Source organism: Mauremys reevesii, linkage group 2, assembly GCF_016161935.1.
Source record: "Mauremys reevesii isolate NIE-2019 linkage group 2, ASM1616193v1, whole genome shotgun sequence".
Taxonomy (NCBI): domain Eukaryota; kingdom Metazoa; phylum Chordata; order Testudines; family Geoemydidae; genus Mauremys; species Mauremys reevesii.
The window spans coordinates 173,161,940-173,178,999 of record NC_052624.1 but is presented as its reverse complement, the minus strand read 5'-3'; the positions used below and the strand labels follow the sequence as shown (position 1 = coordinate 173,178,999).

At 42.9% G+C, this 17,060-nt stretch overlaps 1 protein-coding gene across 4 annotated transcripts in view; it reads right to left on the bottom strand.

Moving 5' to 3' along the window:
- Positions 1 to 12,396, bottom strand: part of LOC120398103 (desmoplakin) — a 51,227-nt gene extending 38,831 nt beyond the window's left edge. Inside the window, exons 1-2 of one of the 4 annotated variants that reach the window (XM_039525145.1) lie at positions 11,618 to 12,396; positions 499 to 601 (exon numbers count right to left, since the gene is read on the bottom strand). In XM_039525145.1, coding sequence (XP_039381079.1) covers positions 499 to 601; positions 11,618 to 11,814 — 300 coding nt within the window. In that variant the 5' untranslated portion in view covers positions 11,815 to 12,396. Of the gene's footprint in view, positions 1 to 498; positions 602 to 11,461; positions 11,482 to 11,617 lie in introns of those variants that run through there. The other 3 variants (XM_039525147.1, XM_039525148.1, XM_039525146.1) reach the window with 3 other exon arrangements.
- Between the last annotated feature and the right edge of the window lie 4,664 nt (positions 12,397 to 17,060).

The following is a 17,060-nucleotide window of genomic DNA, read 5'->3' as shown; positions in this document are numbered from 1 at the left end:
GTTTTGTGCAGGGCTGGTTCAATTTCAGGGCAACTGCAGTTCAGAACACTTTGCTGAACAAATACAGCCAAGTTTGGGGACGCATATAAGTGGCCACGCCATTTAAGGGGGTTGGTTTGCACTGACAGTGATCACAGTCTGATATTGAAAATTAGAGCCGGTGTGATTAATGTTCCATGACAGTTTTCACAGAAAGCATATTCCTTTTTCTTAATCAGAAAATCTTGGAATTAATTTTTTTCCCCAACCAGCTCCACTGAAAAGTCAATCGAAAGTGAAAGGTACATGTTTCAAGAGCAAGATGTGAAAAGGATACATAGTATTTCAGGCCAATAGAGGAAAGGCAAGCTTTCCTTTGCAGAACATCTGAAAGGATCAGTGAGAAGAGGAAAAGTGGGATTTCAACTTTGAACCAAACTTAATTGTGTGAAAGTTCTGAAGTACCATTACCTACAGTGTTAATATTCATTTTGGATAAGCAAAATAAAGGGGACTCACAGGCTGCACTATAAGTTCAGCACGCATCAGGCAATCCGCACAATTCTGCAGAAGATCCTGAATGGTGTTCTGACGTCTCGACATGGTACCGGTACCATTTTGACTGGAAGGGAAAAACAAGAATAGTAGAATGAAATTTGCAGCATGAATTAGGCTTTAATTTAAATACATTTTCAAAGGGAGTAAGAAATTCATATTCCCAAAAATTAAGAAAAGTGATATGAAATAATAAATTTAGTCAGGCTTCCCAAAGATCAATATGCTGCACCTGCCCCTCCTATTTTATCCTGCAGTGAAGTTAGAATGCTGACTCTGCAGCATCATAACAATCTCTGTGGGAACAGGCTGTAATCAAGCACAGGCTTGATGATGACTTCAAGGCAGGATCGAGCAGAAGGGAGAAGCTGGCACCGGGTAAAGGAGAAAGTTCTTATTCTAGCACAGATCTGTGACCATAGCAGGGGAACATACCCATCATATAAGAGTAACAAATTCCTTAAATTCTTCAAAGTCTATACCAAATAGTAGCATACTATCTGTATCCATTATGAGCCTGATCCTGAACTTTGGAGTGCACAAGGAATGCAGGATCTGGCTTTCTACACAAGCCTATGGAACAGCATATATTAGAGCTAGGAAGATATATGTCCCAATTTAATTTAATGTAATAAGGAGATGCATCAAGTATCCTTGTATCAGAGGAAATATTTGAACCTAGCACAATATCTTAAAGGCATTACAATAAGGGAACTGTATGAGCACTTGTTCTACCAAATAATAATAATAGTAATAAAAAAATGTCAGGGCTCTAAGCAAAAACCTGCTACTAGATTTATCTGAGGTGCTAAATATGAGTGCCCAAGTTAAGTGGATGGGTCAGAGTGGAAAATCCTTTTTGGGTGATTATTTGCATATGATCTACTGCATACTGCCATTCACCTACAGATCCCATGACCAGATAGTGCCCGTGTGCAGGTTTGTTTTGCTGCCAGTATTTGCCTATCCTGGGATTCAGCCACCAAAGTGAAGCACTGCTAGTTGAATATGGGTGAGGTACATCAAACTGGAAACCATCCCTTGCAGATGGAATCAGAGCTCCCAGACAAGCTCAGACTGTTCCTAGGTTCGTATTTCCAACACATCCTGCTACTGAAAAAGAAATAAACCACTGCCAGAAGATGGTAAGAAACTTATACGCTTCCTGTACTAACCCAGCTCTCTGTGTACCATGCTCACTGTACATAGAATTTTCCCATTACAAATTGCTAAAGTCCCAAATCTTTATCCCAAGTAATTCCACTGACATCTAATGAGTGAGAACATCCTCTGAAGTCAACAGGAATCTTTCCATTGACTTCAGTGGACTTTGGATCAGGCACTATAACAACAGGTTTTCAGAACTGGGCCTTAAGATACTAACTCTAAAGATACAGGCCCGGATTCTCCCTCGCTTTGTGCCACCAGCACAAAGAGGCACTAAATCCTTTGGTACAGCTGGACACAGGAGGATCATTCTAGTATAGGAAAATGCTTATGTGGTGAAGAGCTGGGGTAACAGCTCCTCTTGCACATACCTCCCTGCAGCTAGCAAAGGAGGTCTCGTTGGGACTTCTCTGTGCCCCAGCAATAAACAGCTGCTGGAACAGCCAATGGCAGCCTGCACAATTCAGAACAGCGCCTAAGCTGCTTTAGGTTATTCCAGGGGACTAGAACTGGAGTACAAACAACCCAAAACTGGAGAAGCACAAAGGTGACATAAAGCTAACTTTCCAAGCTGCAGCATGCACTCCTCGGCGGCAGCAGCACAGGATCTGGGCCATATGTACTCCTGAGTATTTTGAAACCAGACTGAAGAAAAGCCAAACGGTATGGACTTGACTTTAACCCAAGCTCCTTTTCTACACCCATAATTCTTTGTGGGCTCAGCTGATGTCTTTGGTTCGACAAGTATCTGTCTGCACCTAAAATCTACATTACAACAATTGCATCTGCAATTATTTGCACTCATAAAATTCAAAAAAATAAAACAGGAGTATTCTTGTTAAGTGGCCTATATTTTTCAAATCATTTTTTTACTAGCATATGAGAACAGTATTTTTGCCTACTAATCTTTTAGGCACCCTCTCTGAAAGTAAAATACCTTATATTCACAGGAGTTTTATGTACGGGACCAGATCTTCAGCTGGGGCAAATGAGCATAGCTTCATTGACTTCAATGGAGCTCTGCTGATTCATACCAACTGAGGTAAGGCACAAAGAATGTAAGAAAATTCCAAAAGGTCCATTATGTCAGTCTAAGAATCTCCAAAGGTGACAAAGAAAATCCTTTCCAAATAAACTAACCTACTACAACAATTTAAACGGCTGAAGAACAAGGATAAATCCAGGAAGTCTACACATGTGTGCATTAACTGGCATGCACTGACTAGAGAAAAGATCCCTGTATCTGAAAGTAAAGGTGTAACCACAAGATTCTGTATTTCAGCATCAGTTTCACTTAAAACATTTAGACGGGCTAATTCCAGAAATAAAAACTTTGCTTTGGTGAAGTGCAACAAATGGTTCTGCGTAGAATCACCAGGCAGGTGTAGCTATTTGGTGCCAAAGCCCCAGCTGGTGTAAGACAGGGTAGCTCCAGGAAGTCAGTGGAGCTATGCCGATTTACACTAGCCAAGGAGCTGGCCTTTGAAGAGGATTTAACTGCACGAACATGCACTCACATTCAAAAGTGTCCCTCCTATTTTAAAACTAAAAGAATATGGACGGGAACTTTCTAACAAGTTCTCAAATGAAATATTAGCTAATATAATGCATAAACACACTTTGATTGACACAAACTCTATAAACAGTGGCAGCAAACAAATCTAACCAGTTGTTGAAATATATACCATCTCTTATGATATCAAGGATTAAATATCACTATGATTTTTCACCAACATATTGCGATCTCTTACATTAATACACTATAATATTTTTCACTCTCTAGAACTGTAAGGTACTTTATAAGCAATACAGGGTGGCATTTTCAAAAACCATCAGCCATGGCCTAACTCTTTGTTCCTACCGAAGTCCAGAAGAGTTTATTCCTATTGAAGTCAATGTAAAACGCCTCTTGACTTCAATAGGAACAGTTAGGACAAGTCTGCATTCTTCTGAAAATCCCATCCATGCTGCCTAGCAATCATACAGCCAATCTTATGATGGAGGCAACAGTCAAGTGGATGAACAGCTGGGAAGAGAAGCTTGGGCCAGAGAAATCAGGGCAAAATCCTACTCTTCTAAAATGTGATCTGGCATCTTTAATATGCACGCATGGAAGACAGAACCTTGATTTTTAAAGTCTCATCCAAATGGCCAATACACCCTGCACACAACTCCATTTATGTTCTTCACAAGGATGTAGGATCTAGTTAACCCTGATGTGATTCAAACCAAATGATCTGCTACAGACGCATCACGCTGACGCACACATCTTCTGAGATTGTTTGAGATGAAACAGACTTCTGGATATGAAATTGAAGGACTACTGTTATTATTTGTACTGAGCTAGCACACAGAGTCCCCGGTTAGGGATCAAGGTCCCGTTGCACAAGGCATTGTACACACATACAGTAAGAAGATGGTCCCTATCACACATGGAGTCATTCTTTCACTTAGTCTAGAAGAACCAGTGATTCACACTGTCAAAATCAGACAACCTGTCTATTTAGATAGAGGGAAAAATCAGAGCTCAGGTCTTTTGTCTGGACTTCCAAAACAAGAGTGCACTGACTTTTACTAAATATGCATTTGGGACATGATTCACCGTTACATTATTCTAGTTTTACATTGTTTAAGTGACTGGAAACCCATGGAATTACACTGGCATAAAAACAGAGTCCGGCAATGGTGAATCACGCCTTAGGTCTGGAATGATTTATAAATCCATATTTTTTATTACATCTCAAAGTCTTAAACAAGAATATTTATTCTGGTGCTAATTCATGACTTTCAAAAGCATTATATTAAAATATCCTAAAGCAGCAAAGCAGCATTTTGTGCTTTTATATAAAAGTATGTGTAAATATCAAAACAATTTGACTTTGGGGCAGGGATGCAGCTTTTAAAACATAGGGTAGGGTTGTGTATTTTGCAAAAAGTCCAGCATGTACAACTCCAGGAGGAGCACCAGAAGAGAAATGAAGCAGAATCTCTCCAAGTTCTGCTCCTTGTGCATTGAAGGCATGCACTTTGCTCCATTCCTTAGGATGGAGGTTACTCCCCTGCTACATTAGTCCATGGTTCTCCATGAGGGAGCAAGGATGCAGCTCCCCAGGGATTGCTGTTGTGATCAGTCTTTGTGCAGGAACAGAAGATTCATGAGCAGCGCCCCACGCCTACAGAAGGGTGGGTCTCAGTCTGGCCCTAACTAATTATTCTTAGATTTTAAACCATGTTTTTACATGTGCATGTACAGGACGTCCCACACCCAAGCCTATATATGACCATTAATTAGCAACAATCCGCACAACTCCAACGGGAGGAAAACAAGAAAACATTACTTTTAAAATGAGACAGAAACACTTTCCCAAGGCCACACAATGAGTCAGCAACAGAGCTGCAGTAAGCAAGAACTCGCTTGCAGTTCTGCGCCTGTTCTCTATCACCCAGTGTTGCTCATTGCTAGTGTTATTAGAAACATTTAAATAGTCTAACGATTTCTTACATTATATATTTTGAAAAGACGTGATTTCTCCTTGGTTAACATTTAAGCCCTGAACCTCAAGTCCAGCTGAGTTGTTCTCAGTACAGAACCCAAGGGGTGAGCAAAGCAGGAGCGGGAGGGGGACTACATAGCACTTTCGCCGTCCCAGAGGCCCAAGACTCCTGAAGACCAGTACGGTCCCAGTGTAAGCTGGCACAGCCTTAGGGCTGATCTAACTGATCGCCAACTGGACATTGACTGGAGCTTAGCAGCACTCCCGCTGCAGGCACTGCAGAGAGGTGGGGTGGGGCGGGGCTTGTGCACAGCCAGATGCCCTCGGCAGGACTAGTGGGTACCTTGAAGAATCCTTAGGGCAGCTTTACAGCCCCTTTATGCCTGGAGAGCAGCACAGAAAGGATGCAAAAAGGCCTGTGTGTGTGTGTGTGTATAAGAGGATACACATCAAAAGGCCAACAACACCTAAAGAAGGAGTTAGCCCCCCAGAGAAACAATTTTTCCTGTTTCCACAATTAAAACAAGTTTTTAAAATGATCTTTATGCTCAGGTTCAAAGACCCAAGCAATTGCCATATGCAACAAGCCAACACTTGAGGAAAAAAATCAAGGTTTTTTTTCATTCCCTCAAACTTGTCTGAACAAGCAACAGATTCATCAAGGCATTACTTGATATGCACACTCAGCAGTGGTTAATAAAAACCTGAACTGGATTCTAAATTCCAAGAGCAGGCGCTGTATGCATCGTTGTTTAACCAACTGCTAAACAACTTTATATTTGCTGCCTACTAGTCACAGGTGTTCCTGAACTTGGACACAAAAAGTACTCCAATCAAATACTAACAAAAGCTGTGACCTGCATGTTATAAATTTTACATGCTCACAGAAAAATACAAATGAGACATATTTTGAAGAGGAGAATGTAAAAAAAGTAGCTACATATCTAGTCACAATATTTAAATAGATGTAACCAAAAATTAAAATACCATAAAACAAGGTTTCCCAAGGTGAATGCATGAAAAATCAGGAATGTTGTAACTGAGTTTTTGATATGTCACTTTTGTTACAAGTGCTAATTTTGTATATTGAAGCCTCACCAAACTGACTCATCTTGTGAGGTGCTGAACACCCTCTGAGAGATGGTAAGCATCCTCCACTCAACAGAAGTTGAGGGAGCACAGCTCAGGGGGCTCTGTACCTTGCTGGATCAAGCCTTTAATCCTGTAATAGAGAAAGGCTTGGGTGAAATCCTGGTTTGAGTGAAGTCAATGGAAAAATTCCCACTGACTTCAATGGAGCCAGGATTTCACCTATGTTGCAGGCTGTACGTATGCAAAACTCCCATTGACTTCAGTGTGAGTTTCTTTACGGTTAAAACATACAGGATTAAGCCTTAGGAACAACAACATCTTCTTAGATAGCGTGTTTAATATGCTTCACTAACATTTACCCACATAACTTTGTCTTTCCTATTCTTAAATCTCAAGGAATATGGAATTGGGCCCAAAGGCTCTAGCTTAGTGTGCAGATCCAGGAAATATACTTCTTCTAGCAGAAGCCTCACTTGAAAGAGAGACCGACAAGGCTACAACTACACTACATACATCATTTGAAAGAGGCTTTTTTTCTAGGAAGACAGCTTGTAAGGAAGTAGTCTCACCCACTCTCCTGTAAAGAGCGAGTTATCAAAGTGACAACCTGTTTTTCTTCCTTATTTCCCAAACAACTCCCAACTGCCCACCCCGTTTCTTGCTGTGGGTTTTCTTTTTTTGCTGACTTACAGACAGTAATAGCTTTTTTAGCTGATTGTGTTCTTTGCTTTCTATCTTCTGATCTTTTTACTGGTCACAGCAGGGGCCCTCCTCACTCACAACTTGAGACTGTGAAGGGGTAGCAATCTTATCAGTGAAGAGGATTCACATTGGCCAATGCCCTGTAAACCACAGCCATGCTCCATAGGCAGGAAGAAAGGAAACTCCAATCTTTTCTTCTGGGTTTACTGTTTGTTATTCTGCCAGACCCTACAAGTTACTTCAGAGCTGGTATGTGGATTTCTCACTCCCTTGCAATTTGCTGGGCGTGTGAGCTACAGTACATTTCAAAATAGCTCATGTATTTAAGTTAATTTGGATTTGCAGCCAAGCATTATGTAGCTATACACTGAACTTTTTTCTGATCTTAGAAATGACAAGTTAAATTGCAGAATTTGACACTTTTTTTTCCCTTCATAGTATACTGGATTTTATCCCTAGATAGCAAAGGGTTAGATAGTCAATTGCCTGTGAACTGGCAACTGGTGAGATTCATTGTCAAACAGTATCTACTTTCAGGACTCAAGCTCATCCCAAATTCCCAGGCAGCAGAAGCTGGGAATACGGCAGAGACAGCATACTCAGCCCTAAGGGTAGGGAGCGCCTAGCACTGCTCTGTGAGTAAGATGTTACTCAATGCGAATAAGAGGGGGAGGTGTGTAGGCCTCAAAGCAGCAGGATCGGGAACCAAATGTAACCCTATTGATTTTAAGATTAAGGTACGGTAGCTTTCGCATTTTAAAAATATCCCAGTTTTGGAGGTTTAACATCTCCACTGAAATCTGGCATACAAACTGCCAGCCTGAATGCCATTTATATGATTGATTGAATAGATTATGGCCCCGATTCTGCAGACCTGCTACAGGTAGAACTTTCTATTTCAATGGGAGCTCTGCAAACAGCAAAGCTGCAGGATCAGGCGCTAATTATTTTCTAGTTATACAGTAATAAAAATGTCCTTATCTTTTGAACACATCCCAGCCAAACACTTAACTGATTTTAGAAACATCAACCTTTGCAAAGAATTATTCCTCAGACTAGGGTAAAGATGTTCAATGTTTTGAAGAGAAACGTTTCAAATATTTTGGACAAATGCATTTAATCTCTTTGTTTAGAACATTAATTTCCCATTCACACGTAGGTGCTAGAAGTAGGGATGCTACCACACCCCCTGGCTTGAAGTGGTTTCCAATACATACAGGGTTTAGTTTGGTTCAATGGTTCTCAGCACCCCCACTATACAAATTGTTCCAGCGCCCCTGCATTCACGTGAAGTTTTGACAGGAAATCTCATGAAAATGGGACCAAAACTATGGGACTAGGGTTCCACGGGGAGAGCTCCCAATGAAGTCAAGAGTTTTTTTAGTCTGAACTCCTGGCAAGGTTGTCAGTAAAAAGATGAAAACAAAAGATATGCTGTCAAGAAGAAATGAAAGGATGTTGATGCTAGACCATTAACAGCAGCACACTCAATCAAGTCCAAATTGAGATAAATTATGCCTATGCTTTTTATAAAAAATTATGCCTATGCTTTTCTATTAAAAAATAAAAAAAGCTAAATTAAAATAAGTGTTAAACAAAAATAAATTAAAGAGACCTCGTATCTCCTCTCACTTATTCTGGTTCAAATCAGGAGAAATTTAGGAATAACTCCAATGAAGCCAATGTAGTTACACTGGGATAAAACCCATAAAGGACGGAAGAGAGTAAAGGAGGAGTGTATTCTTCCATTAATTTACATGTATAACATATTAAATGTTATTAATTGGATTAGTGGGTGAGCTCTTGATGGCAGAATAAAGCCTTAAGAATGCAACACAGCCTATGTATCTCGGAGTTAAAGGATAGGAGATCTCCATCAAAGGATTCCACATCTGAATGATGCTACATACACACTACTGGTAAAACTTCGTATTATTACAGTTATACAGCAATTTAGAGTTCAAACATGACTAGGTATTATAATTTGTTATTACAATGTGTAATAATAATATATTGGTTTGTAATAACAATTAATTATCTTTAATTATGACATAAAGGCACCTTATCAGAAATAAAGTATACTAAGAACCAGCAGATTGGGCACATAATTCACAATAAACAAACATGTAATGTTTACTGTTGTGTGGCCCACTAATAAAGGATTATATGTACCTAAGCAGAGTTGCTAGTGGTGGCTTGGGCAGCCTTACTTTCAAATGTCTTTTATGGAGGTACTTGATTGTTTATACATGTCTAGTTCCTTTAGCATATTCCTGGGAAGAAATGAGACGATGTGCCATCAACAATAATCACAGGGTCAAATTCTATTCTAAATCAAGGTTACACTATTGTGTAGCCAAAGCAACACAGCTGAAGTCAATGACATGATTAAATCAATGATAACTTTAATAGAGATACTCCAGATTTACCAAAATGTAATTGAGAGCAGGATTTGATTTAGGTGGTTTATCTTTCATGCAGGCAATATCAATGTATGATTGAAGTAAAATATATATGCTACTTTTCAGTCATGTGAATCACTAACCAAAAGGATTAAAGTTCTTTTCTATATACACCTTGACCAGACTACTAGTATTTGGTAGGGCCAAGTTCTACCCCTCAGTTACTCAAAGTCTTCAGTAAAACAACTAGGACCAAGTCTCACAATCTGAGCTATGTAAAGAAATCCTTCTTGAGAGTACAGGGGTCTAATCTGATGGAATCCATTACAGGGTCATGGCCTTAGATTGTAATGGCTGGCAGAGATTAGAAACAAATGCAAGAATTAACAAAAAGCAGTTTCACAATTTATGGTCTGGTCTACATGTAAAAAGTTTTACTGGCATGACATTGTCAGTAAGAGCTGTAATTTTTCACTTTCATAGTTATGACAGTGAAAGCCCTAACATGCATGCAGCTTTATCACTATAAGGTGCTTTTCATCAGCATAGTTTATTTCACTTCAACAAACCGGAACAGACTATACAGGTATATGCACTTTTATACTGGTGTAACTGCATCTACACTAGGGGGATTTTCCTGCTTTAACTATGCCATATTGTAGTGGCTCTAACTAGTACCTAACTCCTGCAGAGAGTGCCCCCATATGAAGTAGAAAAGTGATCCAAGTAATAATTAAAATTATTCTTTGCTTGCCCTCAAAGGACTCACAAAAATTAGCTTACTTAGAAAGGTAGCAAGATTGGATAAAATAAGATGTAACTAGTACTAATCTCTGTGTTGACTTCAAACCTGGCTCACAGCAGTTACAATAAACCAGAAATGTTTATGAAAATATTCTGTTAGGCTACCTCCACCAACCCTAGGGCCAACTAGGAGTGATTTATTTTTATAGGATTGTCTTGAAAGAATTTGGCAGGTGGGGGAAAGGAGATAAAAGATTCTGAATTACACAACATGAAACAGTTTTCAAAAGCATACTGTATTACAAGCTGCACAGAGACAAAAAGTGGACCCAGGTTTTGAAAAGTAAAGGTGAACTCCAAACTAGTTCCCTTTTTGTCCACCTAGACAATCCACTTGTATTTGCTTGTCCTAACTCTTTAAAGCACCTGACAGAATGCTAAGAGCAACAATGACGGATGTCTCCCGTTAATAAGCAACAGCGACGCCATTACAGGAGTCTTTATACTGTTGAAATTGGAAACTTCTACACAAGCTGTCAACCCTGCCACGTCCCTGCTCTGGATACAAACTCAGAGTTAGAACCCCACAATTTTAAGCCAGGCTTTGTTACAGAACAATAAGCAATAAACAGCATTTGGTAAACTTCGATTTTTTTTTAAACAATGCATCCAAACGGAAACAAAGATAATAAGGCAACTTGATCTCTTCCCAGGGTACTGAACAGCAATCCCCAAGAAAATCACCCCCCCCCATTATGGGGTTCGCACAGTCTTTCAATGGCTCCCTTTATTTTTATTCCAGTTTGAGGTGACTAAAGGCTGCTGAACCTTCTTTGTGTTATGGTTAACTTTGCTTTGCTCACAGACAGCAAAATACCATGGGCGTGGATGAGCTGCAAAGAGCTTTATCTAACAGCTTCTGAAGACGCCCAGATCTCCATTCCAAGGGAGAGTAAAAAAAAAGCCTGCAGAGCCAGAGATGATGATAACCATAAATGTTCTTGTATTTCACAGGGAAAGAGATCAAAGAGCACTGGCAAGGTAAACATTTCGTATTTTAACAGGTTAAACGTCCAGGACACAAATCTTGTTCGGCACATGGAATAAGTAATTTATAAAAAGTCCCTCTTCCTGCAGGGAGTGTTTATTCGCCCTTCTCCCTACCTAAATGTACCAAACAAACAAGGAACTACTGAGGCGAAATGAATCGCCTGCGGAAAACCAGCATGCAAAAGTAGCAGTAAGTTACAAACTACAAGGCTCAATTGCGTTGGAAATGAGTTTGGGTGGAATAACTCGTCCCCTCCCCCTATACATCAAGAGTACCTAAAGGGGAACAGGAGGAGGCATTTTTGCAGCTTCTCCACTCATTTGCAGAGCCTGATCTCTTGTCGGACTGAGCCGCAACCCCCCGCGCTCAGCCGATCAATGTTGTCCTTTTTTGCCCGTGGGGACCCACTCCCGCTGTTCGGCTGCACCTACCCGTATCCCTCCGAGCTGAAGTCCTGCACATAGTTTCTCTGGATGGCGTACGTTTTGTGGGTAGCATGGCTGCTGCCGCCGCCGCCGCCCCCCACCATATGGGAGTTCATCTCGTAGCGCATATCCGGGCCGGATTCGGCTCTGGCCATCCGGGCCAAGGTGTTGAGCCGCGGGTGGGACTCGCCGTTCATGCTCATCGCGGCGGCGGGCGGGGGCTCGGCGAACGCACCGGGGCGGACAAAGCGATCAGGGCAGAGTCATTCACGGCCAGGCCGGCTCCCAGGGATCGGGGCTGCAAGCACCCGGGCGGGAAGGGGGGCGACAGGTGGGGAGGAGAAGGGGGGCAGTGCCAGCGCCCCTAGCGGGAGTGTCTGCCCAGCAAGGGTAGGCGGGGGGCAGGCGTGCAGAATGGAAGGGGGTGCAAAGGCACAGGTGTGTAAAGGGGGGGAGCGGATCGGCTGTCCTCGGCGGGGGGGGGGGGTAGGAGAGGGGCCTGCCAAGCAGAGGTAGCGAGGGGAGCAGAAGAAATGGCACCAGGTACAAAACTAAGAGCGGGAAAGAGCGTGGTAGGGGCGCAGGCGTCTGTCTCCGCGGTGCCCAGGCTGGGACAGCAGTGGCAGGAAAGCCGGGCTGCTGCAGGTGGTGATGGTGGTGGTGGAGGTCCAGTCCCTCCCCGCTGGCGGAGGACAGGCGCAGCCACACCTTTTGGGTGCTTTTTTAAACAACAACGAGCCTGGGCGTGGAGCTGCCGCTGCCGCCGCCGCTCCCAACCCTCGCTCCGCTCCTCGCCTCCTGTGTCTGACTCCCGCCCCCCACCTGAGCCCAGCCCAGGCGCTTGCTCTCGGCGCGCGGGGCCCCCGGCCAACACACACACACCCCTGCTGGGTTCTTCCTTTACCGCGGCCCCAGCTCCGACCCACCCCCGGGAGGCAGGGCGAGGCTCCGAGGCAGCGCACGGGAGTGTCCCCACGCGGGGGAAGGCTCCCGGGGAAGGGAAGCGAAGCGCCCTGTTCTCAGCAGCGCATAGCAGGATCACCCCCCCCCCGGCCCAGCGAGCTGCCTTCTTCTGCAAGCGCGCGGCTGTTTTTATTAACAGTCGGGAGCCACGGCTGGTTCTTTGCGTGTCTGGGTTTGTCTCTTGTCCCCGCGGTCAGCAGCGGGGTTCTGGGGCGGGCATTCCCGACGCGCTCACGCCCACCGTGTGTAAACACAGCAGAGACCTGCTCTCCCGGGGGTTTCAGCCTAAGGGACACTGAACTTGCTGCACAACAGCGTGCGGGGCCTCTCTCCCCCCACCCTTGCACTCACGGGTGAGGCACAACTGGAGATAGGCGCTGCAAACTGACCTGCGTGGAGGGACTGAGGCCTGGTAGCTTCCCCGGGGCAATCCGGGGACCTAAGGCGGAGGTATGGGCACACCCCCGTCTAAGGCAGCCGGGGCAGAAATAGGCAGCCACAGAGGGAAGGCCAAACTGCACAAGTATTGTTCCTACCTGAGGACTATTTTCCTGGAGCTTCTACTAAGGCAGTAGAGAGCTGCTCTGCGCCCAAAGCTGGCACCAGTGCCTAATAGGTACAGCCTGTTCTAAATGGCAGAACCACTGCGGACACAAAGAGACACAATAATCTGCATTAATAGAGTCAGAGCAGGGATTAATTTGGGCCACGATTCATGCCCCCAGAAGAAAATTCTGTTTATCTAGGGTTTGCAGTGTGTATTAGTAAATGGAGGTAAATCACCATCTCTTCACCATTGTCAATAAAGGCTTGATTCGGGGAACATTTCTCAATGGGTAAAAGCTTTTCACCATCCAAATCAAATGCATTGCTGAAGTAGCGGTGCATTTCCTGTGTCAGCAAAGGAAATGTCTGAGTTAAGTAATTTGTGGACTCTGTGTCTCTCCTATCAGGAGTTGGAGGATGTATGTCTGGGGGGAGGGATAAGCTCAGTGGTTTGAGCATTGGCCTGTTAAACCCAGGGTTGTGAGTTCAGTCTTTAAGCTGACCACTTAGGGTACCAGGGTAAAATCAGTACTTGGTCCTGCTAGTGAAAGCAGGGGGCTGGACTCAATGACCTTTCAAGGTCCATTCCATACCTAGGAGATAGGATATCTCCATTAATTTGTTTTATTTATTTAGAACCTCTTGTATGGGGAGCAGTGGGGAGAGGGGGTCTGTGACTCTCTGGTATGGGGGAAGCAGAGAGAGCTTTAACAGCAAGCAGGAGTCTAACTGGGCTCACTCACTCATTGCTAGGTTTCCTTGATGGCTACCCTCTTGTGCTCCAGAATCTAAGCCAGGGGTCAGCAACCTTTCAGAAGTGGTGTGCCGAGTCTTCAGTTATTCACTCTAATTTAAGGTTTCATGTGCCAGTAATACATTTTAACATTTTTAGAAGGTCTCTTTCTATAAGTCTATAATATATAACTAAACTATTGTTGTATGTAAAGTAAATAAGGTTTTTAAAATGTTTAAGAAGCTTAATTTAAAATTAAATTAAAATGCAGAGCCCCCTCGACTGGTGGTCAGGACCCCGGCAGTGTGAGTGCCACTGAAAATCAGCTCACGTGCCACCTTCGGCACCTGTGCCATAGGTTGCCTACCCCTGATCTAAGCTTTTTTTTTTTTAATAATAACTGGATTCTAGGGCTGGGCTGGTCTGTTCTCAGTAAAATCTGGCATCAGCAAAGGTATCTATAAAGATGCATTATGGCTTCTTGATCCTCAGGCCCCAAGGCCAGTCTTGAGGATCAATTTAGAACAACCTCAGAGTCATTAAAAGTTGTGCTGACTTCAGCTTGCAAGGAGCCATTCTTGCTCCTAGGAATAGCCTGCATGGGAAGGGCATGTTGGGGGTATGCCTACACAAAAGAGGAACGCACAGAGCGCCTACATTGCCTGATTTTTAGAGGTGTTGGGTACCCATTGATCTCACTGAAGTCAAAGTAGTTACTCTGGGAATGCACCCGTGTAAATTAGATCAGAATGTGTCCCTAAGTACAAGTGATGTTGTAGAGAAGGGAGAGCTGTTCCAAACAAATAACAGGTCCCTTCTCTCAGTAGGTAGTCTAAATGCTATCTGTAATGTAAACAATTTAAAATGCTAACCCACTGCAACTCTGTGTTTGTATGGTATCTACTGTGTCAGAGAACAGATGGTTTTCAGTGTTGGGTTATTTGAAGGAAGAGGGTGACTGAGTTTTATGCCCATGACTTTGGTGTTTTTTGCAGGCATAAGGGAGCAGTGCAGAAAAACACCAGGATGAGCAAATAAGAACAAGTGAGCACTTACGTTTGATGCTTCAGCAAAATTAGGAAAGCAGGAAGGAGTATGGAAGGAAATAAGGGCAGAGGCAGGAGCCAAGTAAAGGACACCTATTAGAGGGATGAGGAGATGGTTGAGTTTCATGCCTCAGACCCTCCAGTCTGAAATCTGATAAAAGGATTTATTTAAATGCAGATTACTGAATTATTGGCATAGTTCTGCCTGGGATCAAGGTTCATAAAGTTAGGCACCTACATCTCTAGTTAGGCCTATTGTTTGGATGCCTAACATTGACTTCAGGGGGGTTTCTCATGTATAAGCATGAGCAGTTTAGCCTAATGTTATATCTAGTAAGCAGTGTCAACTGCTTTCTTAACACAGCATTAGGAACATGGGTTACAACCTTAACTGACATAAATCAGCATAATTCTATTGGCTTCCCTGGAGCATTGCCAGTTACACCTGCTGAGAATGTGCCCTATGCATTTTTATAAACATTTAACATCTGCTAACTGGGTTAACATAGCTCAGAAATTGTTTTTATGTTTAGTTTTAAAATAAGCCCTGTCCTGCCCCACCTTTCAGCTCACACTGGCTTACATTCCATTATTTTGAATGGACATGCAGCATGTTTGTGATACATCCCAAAGGCTCTATGAGTCATTTTTTCCTGGACATGTACAGCATGCTTTACAGCAAAAAGGGCTAGATTTCACTTGTCCTACTTTGTGCAGATAGCCCCACTGAAATCAACAGTAATGAGAAAAGCGAGAAGGGTTTGACCTGTAAAATGGTTAATTCTCCATATGATTATAAATTATAGAATAAAAATATTTTTACCCTACAAAACCAAACTCTGTTTTGAATATTTCATTTGGTAGAACAGAGACAGTTAGGCAGACTGAGACAATAACAAGTCATTGCAAGTTTTTCTTAAAATTACATTTACCAATGGAAAATGTCAATGTCCCTAGGAAAACATTGCTTAGACCTCACTCTGTTGCTACTTTAAGTCCCAGTCCTGTAGTCCTTAACACTCTTTGGCTTCAAAGAGTTTGCTGGAGTAAGGATTGAGTAATCCCCACTTGAAGTAAAATCTGAGGGTGTCATTCTCCCCTCCGCATAGAAGAGAATAAAATCTATTAATTTCACCATCTGGAGTTTCTTAGTCATTGTTCCACCAAGAGGGACATGTTTTGTCCCCCCTGGGAATGAAGCCAGGGGTTCCATTCCTTTAACCCATGGAACCCCAAGAACCATGCAGATCTTTAGAGGATCCACATCAGGTGTGGGTATAACATTTCTCTCCCCTACACATCAAATCAGCTCTGCTGGACAGTGTACAGTGGGGCTGAGCCAGTCCCCGCTTCTTCCTCTCCATCCATCTCCATCCTTTTTGGGGTGGCTTGTACCAAGAGGACACTAGCAAGGAGAAATCTGTGAATTTGTGCCTGAACTCTTTGCAGAGAAGTGGGAGGCTCCTTTATGCATTACATGAGGGGTAGGCACAATCTATCCAATCAGCTTTTGTAAAACTGTTCCCTCCCATACCCTCCAAAAAAAACCCAAACAAGCAAAGTTTTGGGCCTGAACTACTGGTCAGCATCCTTTTCATTATTAATTATGTGAGTATGGCAAGCTGAATTTGTCTCTATCTCAGCGGGGTGCTTGTATGTTGTTATACAAAATAAAAGTGAATGCATGAAACAGAATCATAGAACCATAGCATTAGAAGGGACCGCAAGGGTCATCTAGTCTAACCCCCTGCCAAGATGCAGGATTTGTTATGTCTAAACCATCTAAGACAGATGGCTATCCAGTCTCTTTTGAAAAACCTCCAGTGAAGGAGATTCCATGACTTCCCTAGGCAGTTTGTTCCATTGTCCTACTTTTCTCACAGGTAAGAAGTTTTTCCTGAGATTTAATATAAATCTGCTTTGTAGTTTTCACCCATTGTCTCTTGTCCTACCCTCTGTGGCAAGAGAGAACATTTTTTCCTCCATCTTTCGTATGGCAGCCTTTCAAGTACATGCTGAAATCCTTGTTAATTACCAGCTATCATCCCAGCCTAGCAGGTTTTGTTCATGTACAATCACCTGAGTATATCTAAAGACACCCCTCTTGACATCTCTGTGAACAAGAAACAACTAAATGAGCTGAAAAAACAAGGTGTTAACC